The 14,143-nt window shown below is 41.3% G+C and overlaps 1 protein-coding gene across 4 annotated transcripts in view; it reads left to right on the top strand.

Moving 5' to 3' along the window:
• Nln (neurolysin) overlaps window positions 1-12,665 on the top strand; it is a 103,395-nt gene extending 90,730 nt beyond the window's left edge. For 2 of the 4 annotated variants that reach the window (XM_020165924.2, XM_074077385.1), the window contains 2 exons: window positions 384-520; window positions 10,041-12,665. In XM_020165924.2, coding sequence (XP_020021513.1) covers window positions 384-520; window positions 10,041-10,175 — 272 coding nt within the window. In that variant the 3' untranslated portion in view covers window positions 10,176-12,665. The other 2 variants (XM_074077386.1, XM_074077387.1) reach the window with 2 other exon arrangements.
• Window positions 12,666-14,143: the final 1,478 nt, after the last annotated feature.

Genomic DNA, 14,143 nt, shown 5'->3' with positions numbered 1-14,143 from the left:
TTTGGATGAAAAGAGAAGAGAAAAGGAAAGAAATTGTGGCAAAGAATGGGATTGTTATTAGAGTATTTTTGAGACATCTTGGTATCCAAGGGATAAGAAAGGAACACTGAGCTACCTAATGGGTGTGAGCAAAGACTCTGACACTATTGTTAGGCATTCCAGAACTTGGGCCGAAACCAGCCCAGAGGCTGAGCCATTTGAGGAGAGAAGTTTGTAAACATCTCTGCCAAGGACACATAACCCTTGAGAACTAGCGTGAGAGCCTCTCACTCACTCATTCCTCCCACAGCTGGGCTCCCCAAGGGGAACTTGAGCTAGCTGACAATGATAATTAACATTTGCTATCTCACTGATTGAAATGTATCTTCTTTTTTTTTTTTAAGGCACAAATATGCCAGCTACTTTTGGACATTTGGCTGGAGGATATGATGGCCAATATTATGGATATCTTTGGAGTGAAGTATTTTCCGTGGACATGTTTTATAGCTGTTTTAAAAAAGAAGGGATAATGAATCCAGAGGTATTTGTGTGTGTGTGTGTGTGTGTGTGTGTGTGTGTGTGTGTTTCCTTTTGTTCATTTTGTAGTTGCCCTCTCTCCTTTAACTCTTAGTGTTAAATATTTATGACATACAGATTTGAGAGTAAGAGGTTTGGTAACAGCTTTTAACTTGAAAGTCTTCCATCTTCTCAAATCATCATTATGGTACAGTATACAAGTGATTAACTTTAATTCCATAGGTTAAAAAAAAAAAAACACTGCGTTTTCTTGCTTATTAACATTCCAGTATATTACATAATTAAAAATTCAAAGCTTTGTTTATGCATTTGGGAATTTATAGCTGCTAGTTTTGACATGTACCATACAAGGTTTAGTTTTATAGGTGAGGAAAGAAAGGTAAACTTCTTCCTGGTGTAAATGGTCTCCCAGTGTATTGATATTATTTACACACTTTCTTTGTGCAGTTTCTGTGGGAGGCACCCTTCTGTGGCTGGCATACTCCACCTACTACATAGTTTGTAACCTGAATGCCTTTAGGTAACCTAAGCTGCTTCATTAACCTGAGCCATCCTTCTCATGTACAGTGATGTGACGTCCAGGTGGCTGCCAGCCAAAACTTCCTGTGTTACAACCGCAGTCTCCTTGCTCATTGAAGACTCAGCTGTCACAATATTCCTTTAGATATTTTATAGTGTGTTTTAAAATACTGTTTGATTCATAAATTAGAAGAATGAATTATCAAAATCAAGTTCTCTGTCCTTGTTTCAGTCAACTGATTTTTTTTCTCTGAATTTTTTTGTTTCTGGACTGCATAGCACCTTAAACATGTATATGGGAATACAGTAGTGTAATTTTTGTTATTGTTGCCATTTTGTTTTTGAGACAGGGTCTTGCTCTGTATTCTGACTATCCTTAAAGTTGCTATGTAGCTGAAGCTGGCCTCAAACTCAAGATCCTCCTGCCTCTGTTTCCTGAGTGCTGAGATTACAGGTGCGGACCACCATGCCCAGCCAATCTCTCTTCTTTATTAAGAAAATTGGGCTGGAGATGTAGCTCACTGGTATAGTACTTGCCTAACACTCAGGAGGCTTTGAACTCCATCCCTAACACTGTGAAAGAGAGAGGGAGGGAAAGAGGAAGAAGAAGGAAGGAAATCAAGATTATTGAAAGTACCTCCATCTTTCTTTCTCTATACAGGTTGAGTGCTCCTTTTCCAAAATGCCTGGGACCAGAAATATTTCAGGTTTTGAAGTTACTCAGATTCTAGAGTATCTGCAGACTTTATTAACTGAGCATCCCTAACCTCAAAACTGAAATCCAGAATGTTCCTAACTCCAACATATTTTGAAGTCATGTCTGGAGTTTAGGTTTTAGATTAGGGATATTCATCCTATCCTTCAGAATTCTTCCTGTCATAGAAGTTGTGTCTCCAACTCCAGGCCCTACTTGCTCCTGACCTGGTAACTCCAGTCAGTGTTACTACTAAGTTCTTTTCACAGCCTCAACTTCTGGTGTGTGCAATCGTCTTTGCAAACCTCAGTTTCCTGACCTTACCCATCAGCTGGACTAATGATGGTGTCACCAAATCCAAGGACCCTTTCCCGCAATCCCTTTTTCTTTACTCCCTGTATCTTGTTTTTCCTCTTTTTTTTACAGCCCTTTCTTACTTGCCAGTGCCACCTGTCCTGCACAAGTTCACATGTTCTCTAAGTCTTTCGACCTTCACACATTTATTTATTCTGTTTCCTCCACTTAAAATGTGTGTTCCTTGTTTGTGCCTCTCACAAACCCTAGCATTCTTAAAGATCCCACTAAAAGACCAACTCATTTAGGAAATCTTCACATCATCCATTTGGCGGCTGAGACAGGAGGATCTCAAGTTCAAGGCCAGCCTAGCCTATGTAGCCAGTCCCTATCTTAAAAAAAAAAAAGAAAAAAGGGTCAACAACCAAAAGTGATCTTTCTGTTCTCTGAACATAAGCGTGAACTTGAACATAGGGGAAAGACTATTTTTATACCATAGAATACAAATTTTGATTTGAAAATATGCCTAGAAAAAAAAAACCCACATCAAAATATTGTCAGTGGTTGTCTTTGGGAGGCAAGTTTATGAGTGATCAGCTGTACTTTTTATGGCTCTTTTCCGTATTTTTTTTCATGGTACATAGAGTGTTTTAAAGAGCAAAAGGTAAAGGTAGGGAAAGGTCCAGTCCTGTCACCTTCCTGCCCTTCCTTGGCGAGGCCTCCTGCAGCAGTGTGCACCGCCCTTCCGGGAGCCTCTGCTCCCCACTCTGTGCTTGCACTCTCACTCCTGGGGCCACTTCTCCAGGACCCTGCACGCTTTAGCTGCCAAGGCAGCAGCCTACTTGCTGATCCCAGTGCATCCCACGCTCGCAAGTGCAGCAGAAGAGCCCTGCTGTCATGCTTCTCTGCACTTCTTGTTCTCCAGCCCCACAGCTTGGCAGGCAGCCACGCTGCTCCTCATTTAGACAAAGCGGGGCTGGACTGAGTCGGAGAAAGCAGGACCCCAACAACTTGGAGCCATTTCCTTGTGATGTTAAAAACAGTTTCCAGTTTCACTGCAGTCTGGATGCAGTGGGGCCATGTATTACTATACATCTTGTGCCAGCAGGCTGGTTTTCATCCTGCCTTTTGTACTTCTTTTTTCCTTTCCTTTCAAACGCTATGGAGTTCATATAATTTCTGCCCCTCACTGTCAAGGCCAAGGAGAAGCCCCGTGCCCTCCACCTTCACTCTTCACTGCAGGGCAGGCTAGAACCAGCTAGCTAGGGGGAACGTGTTTTTGTTTGTTTTTCTGTTTTTTGTCTTCAAACAGGTCTTGTGCTATAACTTAGGCTGGCCTCTAACTCAGGATGCTCTTGCCTCAGCCTCCTGAGGGCTGGGATTATAGATCTGCCCCACCACCCAGCTAGAACCAGCATTGTAAATAGCCATTTTATGCCCTCCCATAGTGTACTGTGTGTTTGTTTTTGTGGATTACTTTGTTTGATCTGGTTTTTACAGACAGATTTACTTTAACACCTGGCTTACAGAATTCAGATACTCACTTATTAAAAATTAATGCTTGGGACAATAATCTTATTCCACAAAAAAATCTGAGGTCGTTATTACAACTGTGTTGTGACAAATAAAAAGAGAAATATTGTTCTTCAGACCAGGAAAACCACACACTACCTGGTTTGAGCCATAGTCGTTAGGTGACACTGCAACCGATGGCATTGCCTTCAACTCTGTCAGATGCTGTGCATTTGTGGGGCACAGACAGGATGAAATAGGAATTGTTAGGGCAAACAGTAACACGCAGAGCAGCGTGGACTGAAGTCACAGGAGTCAGAGCCATGGCCAGAAGTTATGCGAACTGTGTCTCCAAGCGTCACACTCCCTCCCTTGTGTGTTGGGATCATTTTGAGCAGATAGCAGGATGGCCCTTCAAAGGACTCAGTGCCTGCTGTGGTTCATCCCCAGGCACCGGAGAGGCTGGCTGGGAGATCACTGCGTTGGACTTTCTTGGTCACACCTCCGGCCCTCCCTTGTAGCCTCTCCCCATCCCGAAAAGCCCTGTTCTCTGCTCTGAGAGCCAGGGCAAATCCTGGCAGGCAGCCTGTAGAAAGTGCTGCTCAATGGGGGAAAAAAACCGGAAGGATCAGATGTAAACTTGAAGCCTTCTGGATTCCAAGTGGTAGAAGATTCTATGGTGCAGTTATTTTCATTCTACTCTGAGACCTCTGTCCAGGAGTTAGAACTGTCCAAGTTTCTATCTTAGCCTAAAAGTTTGCTACCTGTGTTTTTGTGTATAGATTTTTTATATCATTCTTCATAGGAGGTAGATATCATATTTAACTGTTTGATTAGTATATTAAAAATTACTTGAAGTACTTGTTTCTCGTAGAACATGGAAAAGGTATCTTCTTGTTATACATAACTTTTATGTCCTCGGCTGTTCTCTTGATAATGAAAGAACAGCTTGGGATTAACACTTATCCAGCAAGCTCTAGCGACTCTTTAAAGATATCTTTAAGGTCACCAAACATAATTTCAAAATTCAGCTAATCATAGGGTTGAAAAAATAAGAGCATTTTTACTAGGACCATTTTTTTTTTTATAAGGCAACTTCATTGTGGGAAAATTTCCTAAGAGGTAATAGACCCTGTGGATTCAAAGGCAGTTACACTGTGAAGCCAGAATCCTCCTCCTCCTCTTTTGCATTTAGACAAATTGCTAAGCTTTGTTTCTTCAACCAGTGAAGGAGAAGCAAAGCAAGTGTTGCTTTGGAATGAACCACCAAGAGAATCAAAATAAGTGTAACTCTTATATTTTAGTCTATAATGCCAAAAAGAAGCGGCCAGATCTTGCATGCAATAACATAACAGAGCCATGGAGAACTTTAAACATGGAAAAGACTTGCTGGCAGAGAATTACAATACAGTGCTAAGTATGGCCATGCTCTAGAATCGAGAATCCTAGACCCCTTTCCTGCTACACATTATATAGTGTATGAAGGGAGAACATGGAATTTTTTCTCCTTGACAAATGGATCCAATTCTTTTCTCCACTTACCTGGCCTACCACCCAACAGCTGATTTTTCTTAGGCCTGAACCTTTTCTTGCACCTTTGGGTTTTACCTGATTTAAGGGACAAAGAAAGGAAATGGGGTTGATTTCCTCCTGACTTTCTACATCGTGACTCCCAAGCCGTTATAAGCACTTTTTCTTCCTTTATATTCCTGGACCCCTCCTGAGTTCCCATTAGAGCCCTAGAATCTGCCTTGTTAATTGTTTATTTCTTTTTGTTTTGTTTTGTTTTGAGACATAGTCTCCTACATACCCAGGCTGCCCTTGAACTCTTGGGTCCCCCTGCCTCAGTCTCCCGAGTGCTGGGATTAAAGACTTGAACCACCACACCTGGCGCCTAATTACGCATTTCTTTAATCTACCCTTGCAGGTTATAAAACCCTTGTAAAAGAAGTATTTTATGTATTTTCACTCTTATGTCCCCTCCTCTACTTCAGAGCTGCTTGATTTAATTATTATTTTATATACGTGTATCTCTTTGAACCTAACTGGTAGTTTCCCCCACCCCCTCCACTGCTCTAACCCCCCATTACGCCCTTCTACCCAGGGTACTTTTTTTCTCCTGATCTCTTCCCTCCCATAAATAAAGTTTTATCCTTCTATATTAACAAACTGGAATTCTGTTTAAAGTTTCCAGAAGGCTTCTTATCAGACAACAGTTCCTCCTGCTCTTTTTGTTTCCCTCTCCCTGACTATCAGCATGAATCTTTCACTCTCTCCTTCCCTTGTTGTCAAGTGAATTTTCTTTCCACCCACAATCTCCCCACCCTTCTAAAAAGGAGGAAAGGTTTCAAAGTACAGTCTTAAAGCAGACTGGTGCCGGGTGTGGTGGCTCACATCTATAATCCCAGCTATGTGGGAGGCATAGATAGGAAGATCAAGGTCCAAGACTGACCTCAGGCAGAAAATGAAAATAACTAAAGCAAAACAATGGCTCAATTGGTAGAGCACCAAGTGTGAGGCTCTGAGTTCAAACCCCAGTACTGCCAAAAAAAAAAAAACAGAAGCAGGCTGATGAGTTGTTAGGTACTTGGTCAGGCTCTATCTTCCCTGATGCCTGGTGTCAGAGGGAGCCAGGTCCTGCTCTGCTTCCCAGGGTTGTTGGGTTGAAAGGCTGCAGGAGCCCACATGGGCTGCGTCAGGGATGGCTGAGCTAGCAGGAAGCCCAGTGTTTCCCACTTACATGTGTTCGTTACTGACAGGTGAAGAGCTTCCTTCATTTGGATAATTACAATTGCTGTAAAATACTGCTGCAAAGGTTCATGTTCTTGGATAAAATGAATGCCTTGTCTCCCCTACTTAATACTCCTTCTGAATTACTCTATTTCACTAATAATGGAGGTGAAGTATCTTAAGCTTTGCTCTAGCCTTCTTAAGAGACAGAACTAATTTTAAGGAAATGTCAAACAAGGAATGCATTTATCTCCCTGGACATAGTGAGTAAGTGGGAGAGGAAAGGAAAAAAAAGGAAGGAGTGAAGTTTAGTGAATTCCTCCATATACCAGGTATTATTCTAGGGAGCAAGCAAGCACCGAAATAGCCTATCACCTTGGAACAGTGGGGTAGGCAAATTCACATTTGTAGATAAGGAAACCAAGGCCCAAGATCCTTGGCTGAGGATCGAGCCAAGACTTGTATCTGGGCCAGTATCCAGAGCTCCTGGTTTTGTTTTCAATATCATCAGTGTTGCTAGGTGTTATGGTTCATGCCTGTAATCCCAGCTACTAGGGAGGCAGAGGCAGAAGGATTGAAAATTCAAGGCCAGCCAAGCAAAGTTAAGCAAGACCCTATCTCAAAAGAAAAAGAAAAAGAGACTGGGAGCGTAGCTTAGCTCAGAGAGGTACTGTGGTGGCTTCGATCTCCAGTACACAAGGAAAAAAAAAAAAACGGAGGGAAGGAGAGAAGTATTCAGTGTTACAGAAGCCTTACCCAGTTGCTAACAGATGCATGCTAATCTTTCTGGATTCAAAACTACAGAGGCGACTGACACCTACTTCCCTTCATAGAAAAGCTAGGAAGAGTTCTGGCTATGTGCAGATGCCATGTGCGATCCTCCCAAAGAATACTGACAGCATGAAAAACGTCAGTCTTAGAGCCACTCTCCCTCCCAGTCTTGCAGTCGGTGTTTCCTTATTGTGTAAACACAGTTGACGCGTAGCCTGAGACGCACAGTCCTTCCGCCTGTGGGCACGTTCTCTCACCCAGAGCCTGGTACCCTCCTCAAACTCCAATCTTCACTTTTTAACTCCTTTTGCTCTTACCAAAAGCAAGATCCTGTTACCAAAATGACTCTTAAACTTCTCAAAACTTCATTGCAGAGGAAATGAAACAATTAGAAAGGCCATTGCTCTGTAATTCAGGAAATTGAATCAGCTTGTTTGGAGGCAGAAGCAGAGGAAGACTTAGCTGTCCTGAGCTGCATGTGAGACTGAACAGTGCCCTGCCCTGAAATGACTGCCAGCCAGAGGAGGCCTGAGCGGTGTCTTCATAGCTCCGCAGAGCTCCTCAAGTGCTTGCTTTGCTTTGCTATCTAAACGTACAGTTCTCTATGCAAAAAGAGAATCATTTGTCAGATTTGGGGTGATGTTTTAAAATCTTTCACTTAAACGTTCATTCACATTCCTATAATATTTATGGAATTAAATGCGTCTTTTTAATAAATAAAGGATATAAGATATACAAAGCTTGAGCATGAAAACTTTCTGCAAATAAATATCAACCATTGCCAAGCATGCTGGTACACTCCTGTAATCCTAGCACTGAAGAGTCTGAGGCAGGAGGATCAGGGTTTGAGGCCATCCTTGCCTTCATAATGAGACCCTGTCTCAAAACATGGAGAATAAAAGTAATTGAGGTCGGTCGGGCAATGGATATGACAGTTGATGATACCATTGTACATTGCACTATACCACCCGAACATAGTTGAAATGTCCCTTGCTAAATGGTTTAAAATATTTTTATAATTCTTCAGATAAATTTAACTCATATTTGCTGTGTTCTTCCTGTATTTCTATACCCAGAGCACAGTCTTTCCTTGCTCCACCTGTTAGTTTGAAACACTGGTCAAATTGAGACAGCGTGAGCAGTGAAAGAGAGGGAAGGGGAGGTAAGTGTGGCTGGACTCAGAGCTCTGCTGTGCTCCTCCTTAGAATAGTGACGTGGACAAGAGCGAGTCTGGGTTGCTGTTGGAACAGGAACATCACTGGGGACTGTGTAAGAAATGATGTCATTTTGGGTGTTTTTCCTAAAGCAAATTAAATCTAGCTCCAAATCCTCAGCACCAACGTTCTCACGAAGCCCATTATCAAAGGTGACAGACCCTCTCTTTTTAAGAAACTTGTAAATAAGGCATCAGGATTACTGTGTGCCTCAGTAGTGTTGAATTAGAACACTTGCAAGAGTTCCTAAACATCGTCACGCTCCAGGCCCAGGACTTTCCGACATGGCAGCTCAAGAACTGAATCATGAACGTAAAAGACATAGCGGGCAGTAAGGACTTAGAGAACAGACATCTCAGTTTTTATATTTTACATGTTGAAATGATGACATTGTGGATACAGCAGGGTTTTTGGCTTTAGTATTGAGATAGGATCTCACTGTGTTGCTCAGTCAGCCTGGTCTCCAACTTGTGGATTCAAGTCATCCTCCTGCCTCAGCTTCCCAAGTAGCTGGGACTACAGGCATATGCCACCATGCCCTATAATGGTGTAAATAAAATATGCTATTAAAATTAATTTCACTTATTTGATTTTTAACTGTTTAAAATGTTAATAGAAAATTCAAAGTTATGTATCATCTCATCTTTCTATTGTATAGTGCAGCCCTTGGTTATCAGAAGGTAACTTTTTTTGTCTGTTTGCTCCTAACTAGACAGTGCAGACCGTGGAGTCAGATGTTAGCCTAAACGTGATTACTAGCTGCAAGTGATTTCTGTTCATAACCAAAAAGCAACCCCAAAAGTTTTGATTTCACAGCCCAGTAGAGCATTAAATAGTTTTGCATCTAACTTGGTAGGTTTTAGTCTTGTTTTATATCCCTTTATAGTTTAACTCATCTCTGTTTTAAGTCAAAAGCAGGATTACCTGGTCTCTGGCAATCCTCTATGTCTTCTTGTACTCAAAAGTGATTAGTCCTATTGATCAAATCATATAATGGGTATAAACTTAAGTGGCGCTCTGTGAACTGTTTATCCTCTGCGTGTTTGCAGTATGATTCATTGAACTGTCTCGCTTTGCTTCCCTGTAAGGTCAGCAAAAGGGAACTAAAAATACTGAATAATGAAGATACTGAGTACTAATGTTTTCTTTCACTTTATCTGCTCCTGTGTTTATGTAAATAAAGAGAGAACTGTGATATGTTAAAATTGCAGCCCTCCATCCCCAAAGGCAACAGCAAAGATCCTCATTCCCAGTGCTGACCCCTCAGAAATGCCTTAACCTGCACTGGGGCACGGGGCATTCTTCCTACCCACGCCCAGAAAAAGAGGGTTGGTTTTGTTTTGATTTGGTTTTTACGACCCCTCATAAAAACAGCAGAAGCTGCTTGACAGTGGGTGGCTGTGCTACTGCTTCCAGGTACATAGAGCCCCTGTCTGTAGTTTTGTGGAACACTTGCTCTGCTAACCCTGTTGAAATTGCACTTCAGATGGGGTCACAAGTGGAAGCGTGTGATGTATCCCATCAGCTATTTTTTGTCTGTCTGTTTGCCCATTTGTCAACTCACTACTGAGAATCTAAGGAGACACAACAGTAATACAGGACAGTGTAGAAAACCCAAGGTTTAAGCTCCAAATAAATGGATACTACAGGTCTGTAGTGCTGGCAGAAGGGAACTTGTAGACCCAAGCCCACGTCCCTTTCTTCCCCCTCACCCCTTTCTGTCCTGCGCTTAGAGGTTTGGAGAATTGCTGTGACCATGAGTTATTAGGCACGATGTTTTGTTTTATTAGGTTGGAATGAAATACAGAAACCTAATCCTGAAACCTGGGGGATCTCTGGACGGCATGGACATGCTCCAGAATTTCTTGAAACGCGAGCCAAACCAAAAAGCGTTCCTAATGAGTCGAGGCCTGCACGCTCCGTAAACTGGGGATCTTTGGCTGTGGTCCACGTCTGGAGGACGAGCCCACCACACCAGGCGGGACCCACCTGGAAACCGAAGCGAACTTTGCAAATGAAAACTTAGATTTCTATTGACTTGCTTTTGCTTTTTAATTTAAAAATTATACAGATGTAAATGGAATTATAAATACTGTGACCTAAGAAAAGATCCACTAGAAGATAATTGTACTATAAAATTTCATAAAAATTAATTTGATTTCTTTTGATAAAAGTTTCATATGAATGTAATTTGATTTTTTACTGTTGTAATCTAGATAATGTAATGTAAGAGGGCTAAGATTTTTTAAATTGAATCATATACATGATATAATTTGATCCTTCTTAGATCTTGAAATTTTGTACTTGAGATTTCTGGATCAATAAGTGGATCATCATGTTCTTCTGGCACAGATTTTCTTGGAGCTGTACATCAACTTTGACCCTCTCTGTCTCATAGTTAGGTGTGACCTTGCCTGTGCCTGCATACCTCAAGGCCAGGAGAATATGCCTCAGTAAAGCATTTAGCTTTGTAAACCAGGCCACGTGATTCTTATCTTGAATTACATTTCTCCATCTGGGTTTGTTTTTCTCTCTGAAGTCCAGCTCGAGAGCATCAGAAACTTTTTAGCTTTAACTGAACTGGCTTAATGTACATTGTCCGTGCTGTATCTTACATTCGAGGCTCAATTCCAGTTCAGCAGGCAAGATTGTCAGTTTTCTGGTAGAGCTGTCTACAAGAACAGTAAAGTGAGTCCGGGCAGCTGTTTTGATTTTCGCGTTTCTAGTAAAGGATAGTGACTCCACCTCCCTGACTGTCCACCTCCCCCAGAGGAGCGGGTGGACACATCACAGTGGCTGTTCAGAGCGCCCTGGGAAGACAGCTGACCCCACATACAGCATTGAGTATAATAGGAGTGCTCAGGAAGAGCGTTTGAGGACAGCGGCTCTGAAGTGTGATGTGTGCTAACCTCAGCCCTGGGGACGGGCTCTTCAGTAGGCTGTTTTGTGTGATGATTTTTATTTTAAGTGAACCTTTGGATCTCTTTACTGTGGGCCTGAATTCCAATTGAGCAGCACAGCTGTGAGCTCACAGTACTTGTTTTTCCTCTAGGAGTCTACTCAGTAAGGAAACCTTGGTTTCTAGGAGAGTAAAAAAGAAAACGTCTTGCAATTGTTCCCAATACACACCTGAGGAATGACTGCAGGTCAGGGACAAAATTAGAACCTCTTTGTTCTCTAGTCCAAATGGATCTTGTGTTACATTTTTTAAAAATTACTGTGTTCCATAATAAAGTTATAGACAACAGGGGAAATCAAGAGCTATAGCACAAGGAAATTTTTTTTTTTTCTTTTGTGGTGCTGGGGATAAAACCCAGGGCCTCCTCACACATGCTAGGTGAGTGCTACTTACCCCACAAGCTGTTTTTATGGTAGTCTTAGCAACCTCTGGAAGTTTTCTCATAGCTTCCCCCCACCCCCAGACTCTTGTTTTCCACTTTCAGGCAAGAAACTACTCCCTTCAGCTTTTTCCATCGCCCAGGATGTCTCCTTCACAATACCTTTAGTTTAAATTGCATTTCACATGGAAAAGCTGATAAATGCTGTGGAAAACACTTACACAGTAAAGTTAGATTATTATCCATGAGAATGAGCTCACATTTCTTTCAGACTTTAATGTTAAATTCTAACACAGGAAAACATGCTGGTGTTCTTTTGTTGTTGTTTTAGGTCTTCCTGTAATATCTAAACTCTACCAAAGAACAGCAAACAGCAAAATCAAATACATTTTAAAAATTCACCATTATGATTCAAAAGGAAGGACTTCCTTTTTAAAGCCTTCTTCAGTGGGGCCACCCATTGGTTTGTCCCACCCCCATCAAAGCATGGAGTGTCACTGAGGTGCCCTGAATGGAAGATAACATAAAGACTGTGATTGGGCACACTCACACTTCAGACCGATGGGCTGAGCCATACATAATGAAGTGTTGATTGCTGATTGAGGATATTTCAGATTCTTTTCAGACACCGTTATGTTGCTAAGGGCAAGTTCTTAAAATATGCCAAAATATAGTGCATACAGTTCCTAAAGGTTTGATTTTAAGATGCTGCAGAGAATGGAAAGGAAGGTCTTGATGTCATACCTTCTAAAATGGACTTTCCCTCTGGAATAAAATTGCATGATACATGGATACCTGAAATGGTCTTGAAGAGTTACCACCCGAGCTATTTATGCCTGAGTCTTGCCTTTCTAAAGCTAATAGAATGAAATACCTGTCATTCTTTAGACAGTGAACTGCTTTGTACAGAAGGCTAAAATCAAGAAAGCAGTTCTTCAAAGAAAAATTACTGATATGATTTTTGTACTTGTAAATGTCTTCACTTGTAGGGAATGACTTAATTTTCTACTTTACCACTTTGCCTTTAGCTTTTGTGTGTGAATTAAAGTTCTGTGGAGATCTTGCCTTCCCACTGGATCAACTGGTTTGCATATGACTGTTTTGGGGGTTTTGTTTCATTGGGGTTTTTTTCTGTCATACACAAAAAGAATTTTCCATGCAAGGAAATTGCATCAAGACAGTGTCTTAGTTTGGACTGCTATAACAAAATACCTACCATAGACTAAGTGACCTCAGAAACAGACATACAGCTGATCATGGTGATACATGAATATAGTCTTAGCACTTGGGAGGCTGAGGCAGGAGGAGCCATGCCAGCCTGGGCTACCTAGCTAAACCTGGTTCAGACTCACACATACACACACACACTGACAACCCACATACGTCTCACGGTCTGGAAGCTGGGAAGTCCCATACTCTTGGTGCTGGTAAATTTAATCCTTGGTGAGGCCCCTTGGTTTGCAAGCAGTCCTGTGGTGTCTTCTGAGAACACGAATTCCATCTTCAGGGAATTGGTCATTATCTAAACCTAATTACCCCAAAGGCCCCACCTCCTAATGCCATCACAGTGAGGGTTAGGGCTTCCATATGTGAATATGGGAGGGGACACAAATACTCAGTCAATAGCAAATTCTAATCCCTCAAATTGGATATGGTTAACAGCTCCTAGATGTTAAAAGAGTAGCTCATCTAATAGATTTAGTGACTAAAGTGGCTTTCTTCTCTCAATACAATGTTATTAAACTTATTGTGACCCCCATCTGAAATTCGATAGCTCCTTGAAATTAACTATTCCTTCTCATAAATGTTTGGTGAGAATAAATGCAAAAAAGACACTATAAATTTTCATTTTCTTTGAGAAACAATGTCCAAAATTTATTATTTCAGTCATCTTTAATGGAGAAATTTCCACTGAAAACAATGGAAGTGGTTATCTGGTACAAACAGATCAAGGCAAGGGATAAATGTTATAAATTCTAAAAACTAGACCAAAATAGCCCTTTTGAACATACAGTATAATATTATAGGTAGAGATTTTGTTTAAAAAATTGAGTATTTGTGGTAATGAATACAACTCACACTCATCAATTAAGTGATTTTTAAGTTTTTATATGGTTAAATTCACCTTGGAGTTCCCTTTCTGCAGAAAACACAGGTTTGACACAGCTAGTCCACTCTTTGTACAAGAAAAGGCAAGGAATGACATGAGATCAGCTCCATTGTTCTGTTCTCAGGAACCGGCAAGTTTTCTGACTGCTTACTTTCTAGAGCTCAGGGAGTGCACCTAAACTTTTTATTCCCATGATAAAATGTGTAGCTTGTCACTAAAGAAGCTGTGGGCCTAAGGATAGTTTAAAGAAATAGTGTTTACTGAGTCCAACAAGACATGACGTCTCTATTGACATAATGACACTTTTGTGCCAAAGATGGAGGACATGACTAGATAATAGCCAGGTGGGTTCCTAGCTGTTGGAATATAAATTCACATTAAGCTGAAGAAATTTCATGTTTTTTGGCTGAAAATACAAGAAATTCCACTAACAGTTATTTAATTT

Source organism: Castor canadensis, chromosome 6, assembly GCF_047511655.1.
Source record: "Castor canadensis chromosome 6, mCasCan1.hap1v2, whole genome shotgun sequence".
Classification (NCBI taxonomy): domain Eukaryota; kingdom Metazoa; phylum Chordata; class Mammalia; order Rodentia; family Castoridae; genus Castor; species Castor canadensis.
The sequence above is the reverse complement of the archived record's forward strand: the minus strand, read 5'-3'. Positions and strand labels throughout refer to the sequence as shown.